The sequence below is a fragment of the Pogoniulus pusillus genome, chromosome 4 (genome assembly GCF_015220805.1).
Source record: "Pogoniulus pusillus isolate bPogPus1 chromosome 4, bPogPus1.pri, whole genome shotgun sequence".
Classification (NCBI taxonomy): Eukaryota; Metazoa; Chordata; class Aves; order Piciformes; family Lybiidae; genus Pogoniulus; species Pogoniulus pusillus.
In genome coordinates, this window is record NC_087267.1 from 46,958,928 (window position 1) to 46,981,187 (window position 22,260).

General features: G+C 52.8%; 1 protein-coding gene across 1 annotated transcript; it reads right to left on the reverse strand.

Annotated features, from left to right (window-relative positions):
* Positions 1 to 790: 790 nt before the first annotated feature.
* KLHDC10 (kelch domain containing 10) lies at positions 791 to 22,242 on the reverse strand. Its single transcript, XM_064142771.1, has 9 exons — positions 22,050 to 22,242; positions 13,286 to 13,507; positions 12,477 to 12,631; positions 11,332 to 11,480; positions 9,781 to 9,865; positions 7,540 to 7,606; positions 6,370 to 6,417; positions 4,197 to 4,336; positions 791 to 2,577 (listed from the first exon to the last, which is right to left on the reverse strand). The coding sequence occupies exons 1-9, from the start codon at positions 22,162 to 22,164 to the stop codon at positions 2,368 to 2,370; spliced, it is 1,191 nt and encodes a 396-aa protein (XP_063998841.1). The 5' UTR covers positions 22,165 to 22,242; the 3' UTR covers positions 791 to 2,367.
* Between the last annotated feature and the right edge of the window lie 18 nt (positions 22,243 to 22,260).

Sequence of the window (22,260 nt, forward strand, 5' to 3'; positions counted from 1 at the left end):
CACAGGCTTGCATGTGGACATTGCTGGACAACCTGCTGTGGGTGCCCCTGCTTTAGCAGGGGGGGTTGGACTGGATGATCTCCAGGTGTTCCCCTCCACCATGCTAGGATTCTTTAACTGTCTTGGCTCATCTTTGCCAGAGGTCCTTTAGCAGGCTCCTAAGAAGGGTGAGGGATGCTGCTGGTGCTGGCATGACACAAGGTGTGACATGTTGGGAGCTGACTCATCTCCCATTGAAGGTGAATATCAGTGGGTGAGATGAGAATGGTTTCTTATCTATTATGGAGATGGGCTCTTCTCAGTGGTGGTCAGTGACAGGACAAAGGGGGATGGGTGCAAACCAGAATCCAGGAGGTTTCACTTCAACTAGAGGAGGAACTTTGCTGTGAGTGTGGTGGGGGCCCTGGAGCAGGCTGCCCAGACAGGTTATGGAGTCTCCTCTGGAGAGGTTCCAAACCTGCCTGGCCATTGTGATCCTGAGCAAGCTGCTTTTGGGTGCCCCTGCTTTTAGTTAGGGCAGGGGTTGGACTGGATGATCAGTTAGGGTTAGAAGGGCCCACAAGGATCATCCAATTCCAACCCCCCTGCCATGCCCAGGGACACCCTACCCTAGAGCAGGCTGCACACAGCCTCAGCCAGCCTGGCCTCAAACATCTCCAGGGATGGGGCCTCAACCACCTCCCTGGGCAACCCATTCCAGGCTCTCTCCACTCTCCCAGTGAGGAACCTGAATGTGAATGATGTGCAGAGGTCCCTTCCCACCCCCTCCACGGCTCTGCTGAGGCTGAAGGACACAAGGACAATGCTCTATTTTATTTCAAGAGAAATGCAGTCCTTTAAAAAGAATTAAACCCCTGGCACCTAGACCTCGCCTGTGCTGCTGGAAGGGTCTAAGAAAAGCTCCTTTAAAAACAAAACCAAACCAAAAGAACCAAACAAAAGGCACTTTAAAAATGGTCTTCAACTGAAAAGGGTTTTGTATGAAGCTGATGCCAGCCCAGAGCAGCTGCTCAGAGTTTAGTGGCCACTTAGCCATGGTCTCTAGAGGAGATTTCACAGTAGCAGAAGCACAGCGAGGTAAGAGATTGGAGATCCCTTCCTCTTCTCTCTCACTGCTCCCTCTCCCCTTTTTCTGTGCTTCCTGGGTTTGTGCTCTCTGAGGCTTCCAAGGCTCCACGTGAAAACCACAGGCACCAGTAACATCTCTCACCCCCAGCAGGAATACAAAGATAAGGGGGAAAAAGACTGAAGGGTGGAAGTAAACAAGGAGGGGAGGACAGAAATGCAAGAAGGGAAGGGAGGAAACAAGGGAAAAAAAAGAGGAAACAAACAAGCAAGAAAGGAAACAAGAAAATAAGAGAACAAAGGAAGAAGGAGGGGAGGAAACAAACAAGGAAACACAGAAACAACCCAAAAAGCTTTCCAGGGTCATGCCAGAAGTTAGCTGGTGATAAGCAGGACTTGAGCTGGGTAGGAGAAGCTGAAGGTTGAGACAGCTCTGAAGCCACAGGGTGAGGGTTGTTTGGGTTGGTTGGTTGTTGTTTTTCTGCTGTTAGCTCAGATGAGCAGAAAGGGTTAAGAAAAGAGTCAGCAAAACTTCTTCCCTCCCCACAGCCACCCCCAGTAAACTACACAGTAGTCCATTAAAGTGGGCAACTTCTAACCAGTCTTCCAAGCAAACCTTTCAATATGAAAAGGTGAAGGAGCACAGACAAGGGGGGGTTGTCTCAAACATCTGCACACTGGGCACCAGGAGAAGCTGAGCAAGCAAAGCTTGGCTCCCTGCCCACCCCCCCCCACGACGTTCCAGCCGTCTTCTGAAGCTCAAAGAGGAGGGAACATGCCCATGGAACACATGCAAAGCCTTTGAAGCAGGAGGTGTTGGAGTTTGAGAGGGAGAGCTCAGCTGGGAGTTAGCAGGATGGGTGTCACTGGAGAGGAGAAGATCAGGTTGGCTGTTGCTTTGCACTGCTCTCTGTTAGATACAGGTGGGGAAAAGGCTAAGTTGAAGGTACCACATGGAAGCAGGGGCTTGGGCATTCCTGAAGCTCCCCAGGCTAAGTGACAAGCAAGGTGCTGGTGACACTTTGCTGGCTGAGTCCCAGGGTGTTACTGATTCGTGGGGCCATTTCCAGAGCCACAAAGGAAAAGTGGATTTGTGGGTTTTAACTCTCAACAACTGAAGTTAAAAATTCCTAGGAAGGCATCAATGTATTTGCTGAGTAAGGCGTTGAGCAGGTTCCTCCAGCTTCTGTGATCCTCCTTAGCAAGACCATCCATGGTATCCATAAATAAGGGCAGGTGGGCAGGAAGGGGACTTCTTGAATCTAGCACATCTGGGACAGAAGTGGTGAGCTGGAGATGGTCTCATTTTAGTCGCTCCACCAGTCCCTGCGTCAGTCCGAGGTGCAAAAGCTGAGCTCTGGAGAGGGTTGCTAGGTGAGGGAAGTATTCCAGCAGCTTCTCCCAGGACAGTTCCAGCAGGCTGGGGACCACCAGCCACATTTTGAAGAGTGAGCCAGTCCGTTTGTTTTCATGGATGTTGACCACCCCTCCGTGAAGGTACATGCAGCCAGCCTGGGGAGGGGCAGAAAGAGGCAGAGGGGAGTTAGGAGGGGGCACAGCCCAAACTGGCCCAGCAAATGGTGCTGTGGAGCAACAACAGCACTAGAGCAAGAGCTGCCTTTGGCCCTGCAGCTGTCCAGCTGGCTTATCATAGTGAGATTCATCTCACACACCTTTAGTCTTCCCTTTTGGTTGGGGAAGAGGAGGCTGAGGGGAGACCATGCTGCTCTCTACAACTCCCTGAAAGGAGGCTGCAGTGAGGTGGGAGTTGGTGGCTTCTCCCTAGTATCAAAGTGACAGAACATGAGGGAATGGCCTCAAGCTGTGCCAGGGGAGGTTTAGGTTGGAGACAAGGGGGGAAAAACTGTACTGCAAGAGTGGTCAGGCACTGGAACAGTCTCAAGTTGTGGCAGGGGAGGTCTAGGCTGGATGGTAGGAGGAAGTTGTTGGCAGAGAGAGTGATTGGCATTGGAACAGGCTGCCCAGGGAGGTGGTGGAGTCCCCATCCTTGGAGGTGTTCAGGAAATGTGTGAACATAGCAGTCTGGGATGTGGGTTGTAAGTTGGACTCCATTATCTTAATGGAATTGTTTCACTTGGAAGAGACCTTTATTCTCAGAGGAGGGCACAGCAGAAGGTGCTGAGAAGCAACAACAGCTCCACAGGAAAAGCTTCCCAGCTGGTCCATCAGTGAGATTCATCTCACACACCTTTAGTCTTCCCTTTTGGGGAAGAGGAGGCTGAGGGGAGACATTGCTGCTCTCCACAACTCCCTGAGAGGAGGCTGCAGTGAGGTGGGGGTTGGTGTCTTCTCCCTAGTATCAAAGTGACAGAACAAGAGGATATGCAGCCTGGAGAAGAGAAGGCTTCAAAGAGACCTTGGAGTGACCTTCCAGTATCTGAAGGGGGCTACAGGAAGGCTAGGGAGGGACAAGGAAGTTCTTCATGGAGAGATTTGCCATTGGAATGGGCTGCCCAGGGAGGGGTTGGAGTCACTGTCCCTGGAGGTGTTCATCAAAGGACTGGATCAGGCCATGGTCTGGTTGACTGGATAGGGCTGGGGGACAGATTGGACTGGCTGAGCTTGGAGGTCTCTTTCAATCTGGTTGATTCTATGATTCTATTGACAAGGTCTTGTAATGACAGGACAAGGAGGAATGGGTTTAAAGTGGCAGAGGGGAGATTGAAACTGGATGTTAGGAAAGGGTTCTTTGCAGTGAGGGTGGTGAGACACTGGCACAGGTTGCCCAGGGAGGTTGTTGGAGCACAGAATCACCCAATGTGATCTTTGATCACATTGGGTGATTCTGTGCTCCACAACCTCCCTGGAGGTGTTCAAGGCTAGGTTGGATGAGGCCTTGAGTAACCTCTTCTAGTGAGAGGTGTCCCTGCCTATGGCAGGGGGTTTGGAACTGGATGATCTTTGTGGTCTCTTCCAATCTAAACATTCTATGATTCCACAAGGCAGTGACTTCATGCCAGGCCTCTGTGAGCCCTCCAAAGATGCTGCCTGCAGTGGACATGACCTGCTTGGTAAGGTGGGTTCAGCTCTGTTTGCAGCCCACCCAATGTCAGAGTGCTTGTACAAAGGGTTTGAACTTCAGCTGTGCAGGACAGATGTGAGTCACTTACTGGTGTGACAGCAGCACAGTGGAAATAGGCTGGCTCTGGCATGAGAGCTGGGAGCTTGACCCACTGGAAGCTTTGGAGGTTCAGCTTCCAAATGTCTCCCAGAATCACTTCTCCATTATAGCCCCCACAGACAAAGACATCTGCAAGAGAAGAAACAAATGCTGCTTACAGGCCCAACCATCCTTCTCCCAGCACCTTGCAGTGAGTGGAGTCACAATTGCCCCCGCAGCACAGCTTCAGGCAGCTCAACACAAGTGCTCAGCACCTCCTAAAGTGGGCACAGCACAGGCATCATGCTCGTGGAGGACACTCAGAATGGTTTGGGTAGAAAGGACCTTCCAGCATCACCTAGTCAGAGTCCATCTGCAACTAGAGTACCACAAACAACCTGACCTTGCACACTTCCAGGGATAGGGACATCTGCCACCTCTCTGGACAGCCTGAGACAGGGTCTCACCCCACTCAGCATCAAAAATGTCCTCCTTCTCTCTAGTTTGGATCTCTCTCTTTCAAACCATCATCCCTTGTCCTGTCACAGAAGGACCTACACAAAAATCTGTCCTCAGCTTTCTTCTGGACTCCCTTTAAGTATTGATAGGTCACCAGGAGGTCTTCCTGGAGTCTTCTCTTCTCCAGGCTGAACAACCCCAACTCTCTCAGCCTGGCCTCACAGCAGAGGGCTTCCAGCCCTCCCAGCATGGGCTTCTCAGTTCAAGAGAGATGTTGAGATACTGGAACATGTCCAGAGAAGGGCAACAAAGCTGGAGAGGGACCTGGAGCACAGCCCTGTGAGGAGAGGCTGAGGGAGCTGGGGGTGTGCAGCCTGGAGAAAAGGAGGCTCAGGGCAGAGCTCATTGCTGTCTACAACTACCTAAAGGGAGGTTATACCAGGTGGGGTTGGGCTCTGCTGCCAGGCAAGCAGCAATAGAAGAAGCAGACACAGTCTCAAGTTGTGCCAGGGGAGGTCTAGGATGAAGTTATTGGCAGAGAGAGTGATTGGCATTGGAATGGGCTGCCCAGGGAAGGTGGTGGAGTCTCTGTGGCTGGAGGTGTTGCAGCCAAGCCTGGACGAGGCACTTAGTGCCATGGTCTGGTTGATTGGGCAGGGCTGGGTGCTAGGTTGGGCTGGCTGAGCTTGGAGCTCTCTTCCAACCTGGCTGATTCTATGATAAAGCTTTTGTGGTGGTGTTAATCCAGGATGCTCATCGGGAGTGGATTATGAGGCAAGAGCCAAGTTCTCCCCAGCCTTCCTGCCCTTCCCTGGACATGTTCCAGTATCTCAACATCTCTCTTGAATTGAGGACATGAGGAACAATTTCTTCCCCAGAAGTGTTGTCAAGGCCTGGCTCAGGCTAGCCAGAGCAGTGCTAGAATCTTCCTTCCTGGAGGGCTTTCAAAGCCATAGAGATGATGGTTTAGTGGTGACCTAGCAGTGCTGGATGAATGGCTGGACCTGATTACCTTAAAGGTCTTTTCCACTCCCAACCATCTGTGATGTCATGAAAGGGACATACCACCCAAGAAATCCCCAGTCAACCTTGTCTCTGCAGATCTCAACTGCCAGCACTTGGCTTCACTTTGCCTTTCACAGCAGATCTAAAAGGTTAGCACTGAGCTGCAGCAGGAGCATCATCTATACCTGTTCCTGAGCTTGCAACCAGCAAGTTGCAGGCTAACCATGGACAGTCATGTCTGGAACTTGTGCTATCTAACACTGAAGTTGCCACAGTTCCAAAGGAGGTTTCTGTGTGACCTAAATCCTGCAGAGCAGGTTGCCCAGGGAGCTTGTGGATGCTCCCTCCCTGGAGGTGTTCAAGGCCAGCTTGGATAAGACCTTGAGTAACCTGTTCCAGTGGGAGGTGTCCCTGCCTATGGCAGGGATTGGAAATGGATGATCCTTGAGGTCCCTTCCAACCTAAACCACTCTATGAATTCCAGGAAGGAACAGTCCTGTGTGCTCCTTTCCTCACTTGCCTGCAGCAGCAACATCCCCTGTGCATAGTGGGGCAAACTGGGCAGCTCAAGGCCTGGTAAAGTGGAACAAAATCTCAGTCCAGAGCTGCCCTGCAGTTCTCTCAGACATGCTGGAGGCTGGCAGGTCTCAGGCTGGAAGGATGAGCTCATCACTGCTACATTCTGTGGGGCACAGCAGTTTTCAGGAGGCAGATCTTACCATTTTTGATCTGGACACAGCTGTGGCATCTTCTGGCTGCTGGGAAGCCTGAGGAAAGGAAAAACAAGTGATCAGCTAGAGCTGCTTTGAAGGGCTTGGGCAGCTGGTGCTTGTATCTCAAGGCATCATCATGGTCAGGAGTCACTTGTTTTATTCCTGAGAGGCTTCTGGTGTAACATCTCTGACTTCTCCAGTCATCAGGTTGCACGTCCTGCTTGCTCTCCAGGAAAAGGAAGAAATGTGCTGGAACCTCATTCCACACAGCCTCCACCTCTCCCCTTTGGTGAAAAGCAGCAGCCAAGGACCTACAAGGTTTCAAGGAAAGCCCTGCTGCTACCCAGGCCAACACCTTGGTCCTTCAGAGGGAGCAGAAAATGGCTTAGCATCTACTCCAACCTCCCTGCTCTGGGCAGGGAAGCCTCTCAACTCGACTTAGTTGCTCAAGACCTCATCTAAACTGGCCTTGAACACCTCCAGGGAGGTGTTTACCTACAGCCTCTCTGAGCAACCTGTTCCAGAGTCTCACTGAGATGATGTGTATCTTCTGCTAGGAGGAGAGGCAGCCACTCTTGGCTTTCCCAGCTAAGCAGGGTGAGAAGCCAGGCTGCTAAACGTGTGTCAGATGGGTCAGACCTCGCTGCTAAAGCTCTAAATGAGCAGCCCCTGAAGCCTGTATCAAGTCACAAATGGTGCAACAAGTTTCACAGATTCATAGAATGGGTTGAGTTGGAAGGGACCTTAAAGCTCAGCCAGTTCCAACCCCCCTGCCCGGGGCAGGGACACCTCCCACGAGAACAGGCTGCTCAAAGCCTCATCTAACCTGGCCTTGAACCTGACCTCATCTAACCTGACCTCCACAAGAGGGGACATCCACAACCTCCCCAGGCACCCTGTGCCAGTGTCTCTCCACCCTCACTGTAAAGAACTTCCTCCTAAGCTCCAGTGCAATTCTGCCCTCCTCAACCTTCACTCCATTCCCTCTTCTCCTAGCCCTTGTGCAAAGTCCCTCCCCAGCTCTCCTGTAGCTCCCTTCCCATACTGGAAGGCCACTCTAAGGTCTCCACAGAGCCTTCTCCAGGTTATGACTCAGGCTGCCAGGAAAGTGCCATTCTCAAGCATCTTGGCCACTCTCTGGTTGAGAGGGGAAGAGAGAGGGAATTCCAGACTCACCAACTTTTTCATGAGGTTTTGTAGCAATTTCCTCCCAGGTGTTGGTCTCCAGGTTGTAGGCATGGATCTGAAAGGACAAAGAGGAGCCATCAGTTCCTCCTGGTTCTGCCACTACCACCCTGACACAGCTCCAGGCTCTAACCCAGGGAGCCACAAGAAAGCACTTTTTTCCCACCTTCAGAGCATGTCAGCTTACAGTCACAGGGTCATTTAGGCTGGAAAAGACCTTTAAGATCATTCAGTCCAACCCTTCTCCAACTACCAAGTCTGGTGCTAAACTATGTCCCTCAGTACCACATCTCTGTTGGGTTTTTAAGTCCCTCCTGCAATAGAGACTCAGCCATCTCCCTGGGCAGCCTGTCCCAGTCACTGAGAACCCTTTGAGTGAAGAAGTTTCTTCTAATGTCCAACCTAAACCTCCCCTGGGGTAACTCGAGGTTGTTTTCTCTTCTCCTGTCACTTGTTCTTTGGGAGAAGAGCTCAACCCCTACCTGGCTCCAACCTCCTTTGAGAGAGTTGTAGAGAGACAGAAAGCCTCCCCTCAGCCTCCTTTGCTTCAGGGTTGAACAATCCCAGCTCCCTCACCTGCCCCTCACCAGACCTCTTGACCAGCTTTATTGTCCTTCTCTGGACACACTCCAGCCCCTCAAGGTCCTTCTGGGAGTGAGGGGCCCAAACTGAACCCAGTGCTCAAGGTGTGGTCCCACCAGCACCCAGTTGAGAGGGACAAGCACTTCCTTGGAGCTTACTAAGGGTAAGCTTACAAGCACTTCCTTGGAGCTTACTCAGGCTCTGCCATTTGAGGTGGCCAGTTAATTAACCAGTTGGGTAAAAGCCAGCATTGCTTTTAACAAGCACTGTTCTCACCCTCCTGTTCTCCAAAGTACTGAGAAACACCCAACTCATCCTGCACAGAAAATGGAGAGAATGCAGCTAAAATATCCTGGCAACTGAGGCAGGTTCAGCTTTGGTTGGGAAGCAGAGCTCTATTTAAAGCCTCCTCACTTATTATTGTGGTGTTGAAGATGAATCTACTCTTCCCTCCCCAAAAACTACTCAGCATAAGAAAGGAAATTGGAGTGTAGGATTAAGGGAGAAGAAAAGGATCACCATATGAACATCTGAATGTTACATCAAGGAGTTCCTTCTTTGGGGCTGTCCTGTTTCAGCACAATGCAACACACAGAAAGTGGTTTGAAAGAAGACTCTCTGGCCACAGGTCTACCAAAATGAAGCTGGTTTCAACCATAGAATGGTTTAGGTTGGAAGAGATGACAGAATCAACCAGGTTGGAAGAGACCTCCAAGCTCAGCCAGTCCAACCTAGCACCCAGCCCTGCCCAAGCAACTAGACCATGGCACTAAGTGCCCCAGCCAGGCTTGGCTTCAACACCTCCAGGTAAGGCAACTCCACCACCTCCCTGGGCAGCCCATTCCAATGCCAATCACTCTCTCTGACAACAGCTTCCTCCTAACATCCAGCCTAGACCTCCCCTGCCACAGCTTGAGACTGTGTCCCCTTGTTCTGTTGCTGCTTGCCTGGCAGCAGAGCCCAACCCCACCTGGCTACAGCCTCCCTTCAGGTGTCTGTAGATGTTAAAGGTCATCTACACAACCCCTCTGCCATGGGCAGGGACACCTCCCACTAGACCAGACTGCTCAAAGCCTCATCCAGCCTGGTCTTAAACACTTTCAGTATTAAGGTGTCCACAGCTTCTCTGGGCAACCTGTTCCAGTGTCTGACCACCTTTATGGTGAAGAATTTCCTCCTAATGTCCAATCTAAATCTCTTCTGCTCTAGTTTCAAACCCTTGCCCCTTCTCCTATCCCTGCTGGTCCCTATAAAAAGTCCCTCCCCAGCTTTTCTGGTGCCCTTTCAGGTACAGGAAATGCCACCATAAGGTCTCCCCACCACCTTCTCTTCTCCAGGCTGAACAGACCCAAGTTCCTCAGCCTGTCCTTGCAAGAGAGGTGCTCCAGCTCTCTGATAGTCTTTGTGGCCTCCTCTGGACCCTCTTCAACAGATCCAAGACCATCTCCAACAGATCCAGAGCACTGGTCACTGGGTAGCAGATTCACCATCTCTAAGCCCACAGGACATGTCTGTAGCAACACCAGGTCACACAATCTGCTTCCAGTTGTCTGTTTCTCCACTAAGCCAGGTGAACAGACCATGCTGGTTATGCCTCTCTGCAGAAACCCCCCTGCCCAAGCAAGCACTCCAGGGCCCTGATGACTTTACCTTATCTAAGGAATAAGCTGTCCAGGAAGTTCCACCTCCCAAGATATAAATCCGTTGACCATCGTGAGCGATTTCATGTCTGTACCTGGAAGTGCCAAGAAGGACATTGAGCAGGACAAGAAATGAATCTGAGGGAGCATCAAGACAATTCTTTTGGAAACCACCATCAAATCCACATGGTTTAAGATGACAGCCCCAGCTTGGCTGTGTAGCATCAGTCCCCCAGGCTGGCAGCTCTCAGAAGATGTGGAGGCTTTCACAAGCAACTGAAGCAGCACTCCAGAAGCCTGAGAGGCATTTTGTGACAGCAGAGCACCGCAGAACTTCAGCAGAATCATACAACTGTTTTGGTTGGAAGAGACCTTTAATATCATCAACTCCAACCATGAAGCCAGCACTGCCAGGACACCACAAAACCATGGTCCTCAGCACTGTTATCTACACAGATCTGAAACTGCTGCTGGGATGCAGACTCCACCACTGCCCTAAAGAACCTGGAACAGGCCTCAGCAGCCTTCTGGTGGAAGAAATTGTTCCTCATATCCGATGTAAACCTCCTCTGGTGCAACTTCAGGCTGTTTCCTCTTGTCCTGTTGGGATGCCCCAGTGAGGTATGTACAATGGAGCACAATGATGTCCCTCACTGAGCTGGTCACTGATTGACCTGCCAGCCCTCTTTACACCTTGCCCTAGACTAGGACATGAGGATCAACCACGCTTGTCCCACCTCAACACAGCAAGTTCTCAGCTCTGGTCTGGCATAATGCAGTCCAGATGAATGTCCTGGCAAAGGCCTCACCTCCTGCCCTTACATCCCCTTGCATGTCAGACTGGTGGAGCACCAGCTGGGCAGGCTTCACAGCCAAAACCACTGCTCTAAGAGTGTCTTGTCTGTGCTTCCTCAGAGAAACACAGAACTTCTTAGCTTGGAAAAGCCCTTTGAGATCATCCAGTCCAAGCATTAGTTTCACACTGACAAGTCCCTGACCTAACCAAATCCCTCAGCACAACATCTAAGCACTGTGAATTGCTGTGGTTGGAAAGGAGCACCAGGATCAGCCAGTCCAACCTTCAGCCCAGCAGCCTTCATCACTAGATCAGAGCCTCAAGCTCCACATCCACTCTCCTCTTAAACACCTCCAGGGATGGTGACTGCAGCACCTCCCTGGGCAGCCTGTGCCAGTGCCTGAGCACCTGCTCAGGAAAGAACTTCCTCCCAACAGCCAACCTGAACCTCCCCTGACACAACTTGAGGCCATTTCCTCTTGTCCTGTCGTGAGTAACTGGGGAGAAGAGACCAGCTCCAGAGTCACTACAACCTCCTTTTAGGTAGTCATAGAGGGCAATAAGGTCCCCTCTCAGCCTCCTCTTCTCCAGACTAAACACCCCCAGCTCCCTCAGCCTCTCCTCATAGGTCATGTTTGCCAGACCTCTCCCCAGCCTCGCTGCCCTTCTCTGCACCTGCTCCAACACCTCTTTCTCACTTCTCATTCCCAGGAAAAGTGGTGACTCCCCAGTGCAAAAGCTCTCTGAGATTGTCCAGCTTCTCACCTCTCCTCTGGCATGTCACAGGACATGTTGTTTGGTTTCAGCTGGATCCACTCTCTGGTGTTGAGGTCTAGCTTGTGCAGGTCGGTACTGTAAATGTAACCAGTGGTTCCTCCAAAGACGTAGAGACAGCCATTGATGATGGCCATGGCCTGGGAGGGCACAGAGAGAAACCAGTCTGAGACAGACTCCCAGGGTCTGGGAGAGAGCTCCTGCCCTCCCAAAGCAAGACACTGCTTGAAAAGTTCTGCTTACAACTTGCAAAATCATAGAATGGTTTAGGTTTGAAGGGATCTCAAGGATCAGCCAGTTCCAACCCCCTGCCATAGGCAGGGACACCTCCCATTAGAACAGGTGGCTCAAGGCCTCATCCAGCCTCCATCCACGTTGGGTGATTCTGCCCCAGCCAGGCTTGGCTTCAACACCTTCAGGGATGGTGACTCCACCACCTCCCTGGGCAGCCCATTCCAATGCCAGTCACTTTCTCTGACAACAACTTCCTCCTAACAGTCAGCCTAGACCTGCCCTGCCACAACTTGAGACTGTGTCCCCTTGTTCTGGTGCTGCTTGCCTGGCAGCAGAGCCCAACCCCACCTGGCTACAGCCTCCCTGCAGGCAGCTGCAGACAGCAATGAGCTCTGCCCTGAGCCTCCTCTGCTGCAGGCTGCACCCCCCCAGCTCCCTCAGCCTCTCCTCACAGGGCTCTGCTCCAGGCCCCTCACTACCTTTGTCGCCCTCCTGTGGACACCTTCCAGTACTGCAACATCTCTCTGCAATGGAGGAGCCCAGAACTGGACACAGCACTCCAGGGGTGGCCTGAGCAGTGCTGAGCACAGGGGCACAAGAACCTCCCTTGTCCTGCTGCCCACACTGCTCCTGAGCCAGCCCAGGATGCCATTGGCTCTGCTGCCCACCTGGGCACACTACTGGCTCATGTTCAGCTCCTCTCTGCCAGCACCCCCAGGGCCCTCTCTGCCTGGCTGCTCTCAGCCACTCTGTCCCCAGCCTGCAGTGCTGCTTGGGGTTGTTGTGGAGCACACACCCAGCGGCTCCAGTCAGCAGCAGAGAAGAGCTCTCCAGGCTCTGTCCTCTCTCCTGTGATGCAGAGCATGTGCCCCAGGTGCCTGGAGAAGGGCTGCCCTCCGTACCTGCCCGTAGATCCGGTTGGGTTTCTTGCCCCTGCAGCTGAGCAGAGCCCATCTCTTGTACTTGACGTTGCAGACGTGGACGTCGTTGCCGTTGCTCTCCCCAAAAGGGATCCCGGTGCCCCCGAAGACCAGGAGGTTGTTCCCATGCAACACCACTAGGAGGGGAGAGACAGCACAGACAGCTCGTTGCTGGGAGATGCAGAAGAACCCAACAGCTCTGCTCTGCAGACAGCAGGCAGAGTCCTCAGCGTTGGTCAAACACCCTACAGCTCACACCACGTGTTTGGGGCTTGGGAATGACACCTCCAGGTGTTCAAAGCCAGGTTGGATGAGGCCTTGGGTAACCTGCTCCAGTGGGAGGTGTCCCTGCTCATGGCAGGGGGGTTGAACTAGACAGTCTTCATGGTCCCTTCCAACCCGTTCTATGAATCTATTCCATGTAGTGCACTAGAAGTGAAAGAATTCAGGCTAAAAACCATGGCAACCACAGGCCTGCTTTGAAAAATTCCTGAACAAAGAGAGCTATTTTGGGATGCTTTGAGATGTCTGCTTGAGCTGAGCTGCTCCAACAGCAGGGGCCCTGCAGTTATCAAGCCGAAGACCACCTCTTACACTTGACATTTTTCTTTCCCCTCTGCCTCAGCCCAAGGAAAAAAGCGGAAAGAAAACCACAAACCCAACCCAAACTCAAGTCCTGCTGGAAGGAAGATCCAAATTTCCCCCTTCTTGCCCACTTTTGGATTCCACCAGGGATGCTGATTGAAGGAGCTTCAGGAGCAGGTGCTGGGGGCTGGGATTTCCATACGTACGTGACATGGAGGCTAGCTCCCTGGGCATGTAGCCTTCGGTGCCCATCTGATGCCAGGTGCCTGTAGCAAAGTTGTACCTCCAGAGTTCTCTGAAAAGTGGGTAGTCTTCATTCTCTGGCCCACCAGACTCATCATAGTCAGGATTGTAGCCTCCAAACACGTACAGGTTGGCGTTATCTGCCACGCAACGATGGCCACTTCTTGCTGGCGGAGATCTGTGGCCTGCAGCAAAAGGAGGAGATAAAAGAGCCTCTGTGAAGTGTCAGCTGAGGAGCTTGTGTCCAAGGGTTGGGACCACACATGCTGTGGTGGTCCTCCAGTGAGAGCTGCTGGTGTTTAGCCCTTGTTATGAGTTATGCCAAATTAATAATTGATACTAATTTTGATCTCCTGGTGAAGGTTGTTAGCAGCTATGAAAGTTGTTTTCTTAACACTGAATCACAGGATCAGAGAATGAACCAGGTTGGAAGAGAGCTCCAAGCTCAGACAGCCCAACCTAGCACCCAGCTCTTCCAAGCAACCAGACCATGGCACTAAGTGCCCCAACCAGGCTTGGCTGCAACACCTCCAGCCACAGAGACTCCACCACCTCCCTGGGCAGCCCATTCCAATGCCAATCACTCTCTCTGACAACAACTTCCTAACAACATCCAGCCTAGACCTGCCCTGGCACAGCTTCAGGCTGTGTCCCCTTGTTCTGATGCTGGCTGCCTGGCAGCAGAGCCCAACCCCACCTGGCTACAGCCTCCCTGCAGGCAGCTGCAGACAGCAATGAGCTCTGCCCTGAGTCTCCTCTGCTGCAGGCTGCACCCCCCCAGCTCCCTCAGCCTCTCCTCATAGGGTTTGTGTTCCAGGCCCCTCCCCAGCTTCGTTGCCCTTCTCTGCACACCTTCAGTAACTCAACATCTCTCTGGAACTGAGGAGCCCAGACCTGGACACAGCACTCAAGATGTTGTTTTGGTGAGAGTAAATCTAAGATTCACCTTCAGAAGGAGGACACTTCATAGTCTCCTATCATGGATCATTTTAACTTTAACAGCAGAGGGGCAGAATCCCTTCCCTGGCCCTGCTGGCCACACTGCTGCTGCTTGGCTTTCTGGGCTGCAAGTGCACACTGCTGGCTCCTGCTGAGCTTCTCCTCCAGCAGCACCCCCAAGTGCCTCTCCTCAGGGCTGCTCTCCAGCCAAGCACTGCCCAGCCTGGATTGGTGCTTGGCATTGCTTCGACCCAGCTGCAGGACCTTGCCCTTGGTGTTGTTGAACCTCCTGAGGTTGGCTTGTGCCCATCTCTAGCCTGCCAAGGTTTATCTGGATGGCATCCCTGCCCTCCAGCCTCTCCCTTCTCTGCTCTTCTTCAACAGCTCTGTGATGAAGATAGAGAAGAAGAAAATTCAACTGCCAAGCACGAACTGGTTGCACTGAAGGACAGGCAGCACAAAGGAAAGGTGAGAGGTGCTTCCAACAAAGGCAAATCCTGGAGAACAAAGGTGCTTTCTTCCCATTCCATCCCCCAGCCTTTCATGACTGCAGGGAAAAAAAACTCTGGCATGATCTCACTGGCAGAGGTTCAACAAGAGGGTAGCACCTGCTAAGGCCTTGGTGCACCAGCCCAGATGGCCTTATTTTTTTGTTAAACAGGAGAAAAAATGGTCAAATCAGATTAATGCCACACAAATACAGAGAACCCACCCAGGAGTTTCATATGAAGCCTGTTTGAGAGCCTGCCTGAACCAGTTCTTTTTCTCACCACAATCATGCTGCCAGAAAACAGCAAATTAGGAGGAAACTCTTTACAGGGAGGGTGGTGAGACACTGGAGCAGGTTGTCCACAGAGGTTGTGGATGTCCTTTCCCTGGAAGTGTTCAAGGCCAGGTTGGATGAGGCCTTGAGCATTCTGGTCTAAGCAGGAGGTGTCCCTGCCCATGGCAGGGGGGGTGGAACAGGACCTACTCTCAAATCTGTCCCCCAGCTTTCTTCTGCACTCCCTTTAAGACATGAAAGGCCACCAGAAGGCCTCCCTGAAGCCTTCTCTTCTCCAGCCTGAACAACCCCAATTCTCTCAGCCTGGCCTCACAGCAGAGGACTTCCAGCCCTCCCATCACTGCTGTGGCCTTCTCTGGCCCCACTCCAACAGGTCCATGTCTGTCCTGTGCTGACTCCAGAGCTGGCCCCAGCACTGCAGGTGGGGTCTCAGCAGAGCACAGCAGAAGAACCTCCTCCCTCCGCTGCCCATGCTGCTGGGCACCAGCCCAGGACAGGTTAGCTCTGGGCTGTGAGCTCACAGTGCCAGCTCATGTCCAACTTTTCACCTCCCAGCACCCACAAGTCCCTCTCCACAGGGCTGCCCTGCAGGCCTCCATTCCCCAGATTGTGCTGATACCCAGATCCATGTGCAGGACCTTGCCCTTGTTGAACCTCATGAGCTAAGGTGTGAGCACACATCCTCTTTATGGCTCCTTAAGGCTTTCTAAAGATGACCTTGGTATTATTCCCCCCCCACACTTGATTCTGAACATCTCTCCTCTTCTGGTTTCTGCAAGACTTCTGAGGGAGATTTACATCAAGGCCTGAAGCCAAAACCCTGCTAGCTCTTGGGAGAGATAAGAGGACAAGTCAATATTGACTTTGACTCCAGTCTTTAAAGCTCCATCTCTTTCATACCAGCCAGCCAAAATAAGTTTGTAACTCATGTAATCAGAGTCCCTTACAAACAGTGGGGTAAGCAGAACAGGAACAGGTCACCAAGAACAAGGCTTAAACCCCATTCCTTCATCCAGTTGCATTCAGCCTTCTCAGATCATGCAGCTCTTTTCCATGGCTGGCTGCCCAAAAAAACACCCAAGAGAAAAAGGAGCTATGTGAGGATCCACAACATCTGAGTGATGTCTCTGCTCAGGGCCAAGAGCAGCTGGGAGAGGCCAGAGGATCCAGCCAAGGATGCCAAACACAACCTGCAGGTCACTGCTCACAAGCCTTTCAGATATGTGGAAGTCTAAAGAAGTGAGACCAGAGCCAGGAAGGAAATTCACCTGTTGGAGATTGTGGTGTTTCTGCTCTACTAAAATGGGATGCCCCTTGGCCTGTTGGGTGGTTGGGGTTTTTTATTCATGTGGAAGGAAAACAAAGACAGGAATTGTGGAAAATGAGAACCAGAGAACAGCCCAGGTTGGGAGGGACCTCAAGAGATCACAGAAGGGTTTGGGTTGGAAGGGACTTTAAAGATTACCAAGTTCCAGATGGGCAGGGACACCTCCTACTACTGCTAGGTTGTTGGAGGCCAAATCCAACCTGGTCTTGGAACACTTCCAGGATTGGAGTCTCCACAAGTTCTCTGGGCAACCTGTCCCAGTGCTTCACCCTCGCAGTGAAGAGATTCTTTCTAACATCTCTAATCATCTGGTCCAACTTCTGGTGAGAAAGGGAAGCACCAAGAGACTACTGCACCTTGTCCTGATGCATCCTGAAAGCCTTCACTGACAGTGACCTTGGAGAGGCTGTCCCAGTGCATGATTTTCTTGAGGTAAAAGCTTTTCTTGGAGCAACTTGTACCCATTTCCTCCATGCACCTCCTCCTGAATCCTTGGCATTAGTAGGACTGAAGATCACAGACTGATCCTCCACCCTCTTTGTATCCAGAAAACCATGATGAGGTCTCCCTGAGCCTTCACTTCTTCAAGGAGAACTGCCCCAGGTAATCCTGCTTTGGCAGGGGGCTGGGCTGGTCCCTTCCACCCCCCCACCACTCTATGATTCTTTCATCCTCTCCTCATAAGCCATCTTCTCCAGCCCTCTGATCATCTACTTTGCACCCTTTTCAGTCTGTCCACATCTTTCTTGACTTGTGAGGACCAGAACTGGACTCAGCACCACAAAGGCAGGTGTAGAGTAGGATGATCCCATCTCTCTCTCCCTCTGTCTCTCTCTTTGTTATTAATACCCCTGCATATGCCACCTAGAACCTGATCTGGCTTCAGGCTTGCTCTGTGATGTGACACAAAGGGCTTCAGGGCATTTGAAGTTTCTGTTGTAGTTGTTTTAAACACAGATGAAAAGCTCTGAACTTCACCACACACCAAAAAACCCTCTGCTGTGAGTGGGCCGTGGGGAAAATCATAGCTCAGAACTGCTGAGCATGCAAGAAGCAAAGATATATTTAGGTCTCTAGATTGTTCCTACCCACTTAAACCCTTGTGAAAACACTGAGAAGATTTAAATGTGGACTCAAAAGGTTTCTAACAAGGAGAGGAACAAACCACACACCACCTATATTTGACATCTTTGATCCATCTAAAGCTTACAAACACCTGAAAACAGCCTTTTCCTTTGCCTTACTCAGTTTTGATAGAACCATAGAATCAGGCAGGGTTGGAAGGGAGCACAAGGAGCAGCCAGTGCCAACCCCCCTGCCATGCCCCGGGACACCCTACCCTAGAGCAGGCTGCACACAGCCTCAGCCAGCCTGGCCTCAAACACCTCCAGCCATGGGGCCTCAACCACCTCCCTGGGCAACCCATTCCAGCCTCTCACCACTCTCCTGCTCAACAACTTCCTCCTCACCTCCAGCCTCACTCTCCCCACCTCCAGCTTTGCTCCATTCCCCCCACTCCTGCCACTCCCTCACGGCCTCAAAAGTCCCTCCCCAGCTTTTTTGGAGGCTCCCTTCAGATGCTGGAAGGCCACAAGAAGGTCACCTGGGAGCCTCCTCTGCTGCAGCCTGCACAGCCCCAACTCTTTCAGGCTGTGCTCACAGCAGAGCTGCTGCAGCCTCTGAGCATCCTCCTGGCCCTGCTCTGGACACTCTCCAGCATCTCCACAGCCCTCTTGTCCCAGGGGCTCCAGAGCTGGATGCAGGACTCCAGCTGGGGTCTCAGCAGAGCAGAGCACAGCAGAGGGGGAGAATCCCCTCCCTGGCCCTGCTGGCCACACTGCTGCTGCTGCAGCCCAGGCTCTGCTTGGCTTTCTGGGCTGCAAGTGCGCACTGCTGGCTCCTGCTGAGCTTCTCCTCCAGCAGCACCCCCAAGTGCCTCTGCTCAGGGCTGCTCTCCAGCCTGGCACTGCCCAGCCTGGATTGGTGCTTGGCATTTCTTTGACCCAGCTGCAGGACCTTGCCCTTGGTGTTGTTGAACCTCCTGAGTTTGGCTTGTGCCCACTTCTGCAGCTTGCCCAGCTCCCTCTGGATGGTAATTTTATATGTTTGAAGAGTCTTTGCCCATAACAAGGTAGCAAAACCACAAAGAAATTGTGGTTTTTTGGTGCTGTTAAGTCATCAGTGAGACCCTTTTGTGGTTGCTGCTCGAGAAAAGCCCCTGTTGAGAAACCCTCAATAGAAATACTCTGCTTCAGCAAGCAAACAGAACAGCACAGCCCTGCCATCTGCTCCCACTGGCTGCCTGCTCACCTTTTGGAAGTGCTTATTCCTGCAAATGAAGTTCTCCAAAGTGAAGAGAAAGGTGTCAGAAGCTAAAACTCTTTTCTGCAAGCAGGTGAAAAAGGAGAACGTGACAAAAGCAGCACCACAATCACTGTGTGTGCTCCTGTGCTGAACCAGAAGAGAGCTCAGATCTACATCAGACACTACACGGCTTAGCAGCAGCAAAAGAGCAGGAAGGGATGCATCCCAGAATCCCAGCATGGTGGGGATTGGAAGCAACCTCTGGATATCATCCAGTCCAACCCTCTGCTGATAAAGTAGGGGCACCCACAGCAGGCTGAATCACAGAGTTCAGGGGGGGTGGAATCTCTCCAGAGAAGGAGATTCCACAGCCTCTCTGGGCAGCCTGCTCCAGGGCTCTCTCACACTCAAAGTTTCTCCTGGTGGAACCTCTCAGATCCCAGTTTGTGCCCATTGGCCATGGTCCTGTCACTGGGCACCACTGACAAGAGTCTGGCCTCATCCTCTTGCCCCCCACCCTTCAGCTCTTGCTGAGCATTGAGCAGATCCCTTCTCAGGCTGCTCTTCCCCAGGCTCAACAGCCCCAGGGCTCTCAGACTCCTCCTCCCAGAGATGCTGCAGGCCCCTCAGCATCTCTGGAGCTTCTGCTGGATGCAGCAGTTCCCAGTCTCTCTTGAACTGGAGAGTTCAGAACTAGACCCAGGACTCCAGCTGTGGCCTCAGTAGGGCAGAGTAGAGGGGGAGGAGAACCTCCCTCAACTTGCCGGTCACTGGTGGTAAACAGATCCAGTGCCACAGCACGCTAGGAGTTCTTTGTGTGCTCTCATGACAGTAATTAGTTATAAAACCAGGATTAATTATTTATGGAAAGAGTCCAGGGCATTCAGTGGTGGGGGGAAAAAAACAGGAATGCCTCCTGGAAATGCAGAAAGGGAACTGGGAGGTAAGAAGCTAAAGCTGGCTGGAGGAAACAGAGGGGAGAAATTATTCCTCTCTATCCCAATGGTTACATAAGGGCTGCTGCTGCTGCAGCTCTATAAATAGGACATCAACAGGTGTCAAATGGGGAAAAAACCTCCAGCAATTAACTCAAAAGGGAGTTTCTCCATCAGGTAGGGTTTTTTTTCCCATCAGTATTCAGCTTTGGGTTTGTTAAGGCTGCAGTTAAGTTCTGAAGCTGAGAGGAGTGAGGGTAGTTTGTCCCCAAGGACCGGGCAGACATCTGCTCCTCTGCAGGTGGAGATCCAAAAGCAGAAGCATTACAAGCATATTAAAAGGATGCTCAAGCCAAGTTTGCTCAAGCCAAGGGTTAACATTCAGGAGCATGAAGATAATCAGCTTTCACATTACCCTAAGAGGCCCTAACCACAGAAGGAAGGAAACACATTGGAGCATTTGCCCCAAAATAGATAGTGTGGAGCCACTCAGCAATTTCACAGCAGTCTTGCGTGAGCCTTGAGGGTATCCTTGTCTTCCAGACCCAGATCCTTGCCTTCCAGGCCTCAGGTTTCACCAGGGGAGGTTCAGGTTGGACATGAGAAACAATTTCTTCCCTAAAAGGGTTGTTGTGAAGGCCTGGGACAGGCTGCCCTGGGCAGTGGTGCAGTGTCCATCCCTGGAGAATTTTAAAGCTATGGAGATGTGGTGCTGAGGGACATGGTTTAGTGTCTGGACTGGATGATCTTAAAGGTCCTTTCTAACCACAACAATTCATAGAGTCAACCAGGGTGGGAGAGACCTCCAAGCTCATGCAGTCCAACCTAGCACCCAGCCCTGGCCAATCAACCAGACCATGGCACTAAGTGCCTCAGCCAGTCTGGCCAATTCTAAGCTTTTTCCAGATCCTTGCCTTTCAGACCCAGAGACAGGGACAGAAACAAGACCCTCCTCTGAAAGCCCATTCCCAGCTGCTGCTGGTGCTACAGAGGAGCTTCTCATCCCCCACGGAGAGCTATGAGTGGTGGTAGCAGGGCAGAAAAGGATGCCCTGGCCCTGAGGTACCAGGGTCCTGGGTGACAGCAGCCCAGCACCATTTAGCTCTTGAGGGCAGGCAGTGCTATGGGGCTAAGGAGCAGGGCATACACCAAACCAAGTGGGAATCCCCCTCTATAACAGAACCATGGGTGTCCCTCTGAGTACTGCTGAACTGCTGGAGTGCAATCCCCAATCCTGAAGCTGTGACTTAACCCTGGCTTCCCTCCACTAATACCCTGGAGCTTTTGGGGTGGGGTGACCCACACATCCAGAGACTATGGGGTAACATACAGACGCTGCTAAGAGGAAGAGTAACCATCCCCAGGGCATAAAAAATGGGCTGATGTCTCTTACAAGGACCCTTAGCCTGAACCTCCCCCATCCCAGGACCAGCCCTCCCAGGACTGCAGGACCCTCAAAGCAAAAACGGCTATGTCAGGATTGGGGAAGCAGTGGGTGTGTCCCCAGGGTCACACTGGCACTGAGATGAGGCTGAACCCCACCTGTGGCCATGGGTGAACCCCTCTCCACTTCCAAGGCTACAGGGCCCCTTCAGCTCCCTAAGACAGTTTGGAAAGGAGTAACTGTGTCCACCTGCACCTGTGAGCACACATGGCCTGGGATCATTTGCACAGGCACATCCTAGCCCACAAGGTGAGTCCCCCTTCATCAGCCCATGGGGCACCCCAACATCTCTAAAGTTCATAGAATGGTAGAATCAGGCAGGTTGGGAGAGACCTCCAAGCTCAGCCAGCCCAACCTAGCACCCAGCCCTGGCCAAGCACCCAGACCATGGCACTAAGTGCCCCAGCCAGGCTTGGCTGCAACACCTCCAGCCACAGAGACTCCACCACCTCCCTGGGCAGCCCATTCCAATACCAATCACTCTCTCTGACAACAACTTCCTAACAACATCCAGCCCAGACCTCCCCTGCCACAGCTCCAGGCTGTGTCCCCTTGTTCTGCTGCTGCTTGCCTGGCAGCAGAGCCCAACCCCACCTGGCTACAGCCTCCCTGCAGGCAGCTGCAGGCAGCAATGAGCTCTGCCCTGAGCCTCCTCTGCTGCAGGCTGCACCCCCCCAGCTCCCTCAGCCTCTCCTCACAGGGCTCTGCTCCAGGCCTCTCCCCAGCCTTGCTGCCCTGCTCCAAACACCTTCCAGCACCTCAACATCTCTCTGCAATGGAGGAGCCCAGAGCTGGACACAGCACTGCAGGGGTGGCCTGAGCAGTGCTGAGCACAGGCGCATCGCCCAGCACGGCGGCTCTGGGAGCGATCCCTCCACCCGTGGGGCGCCGCCGCTCAGGAGGGTAGGTGCGGGGCTGTGCCGCTGCCCGGCGCCGCGGAGGCCTCGGGGCTGGGTCACCTCCTCCCGCCCCTCTCGGAACCGGCCCCACTCACCCGCCGGACGCGGCCTGCCCGGCAGCTGCACAAAGCGATTGAGGAGACCACCGCCGCCCGCCGCGCCCCCGGAGCGCTCCCTGCTGCTCTCCCGGGCCCCGTCCGCCGCCGACATGGCCCTGTCCGTCCCTGCTCGGGGCGAGCGCGGACGACAGGCAGCGACAGGCCCCTTCCCTCCGCCCCCCGGGCCCCAGCCAGTCCCGGGCCAGCT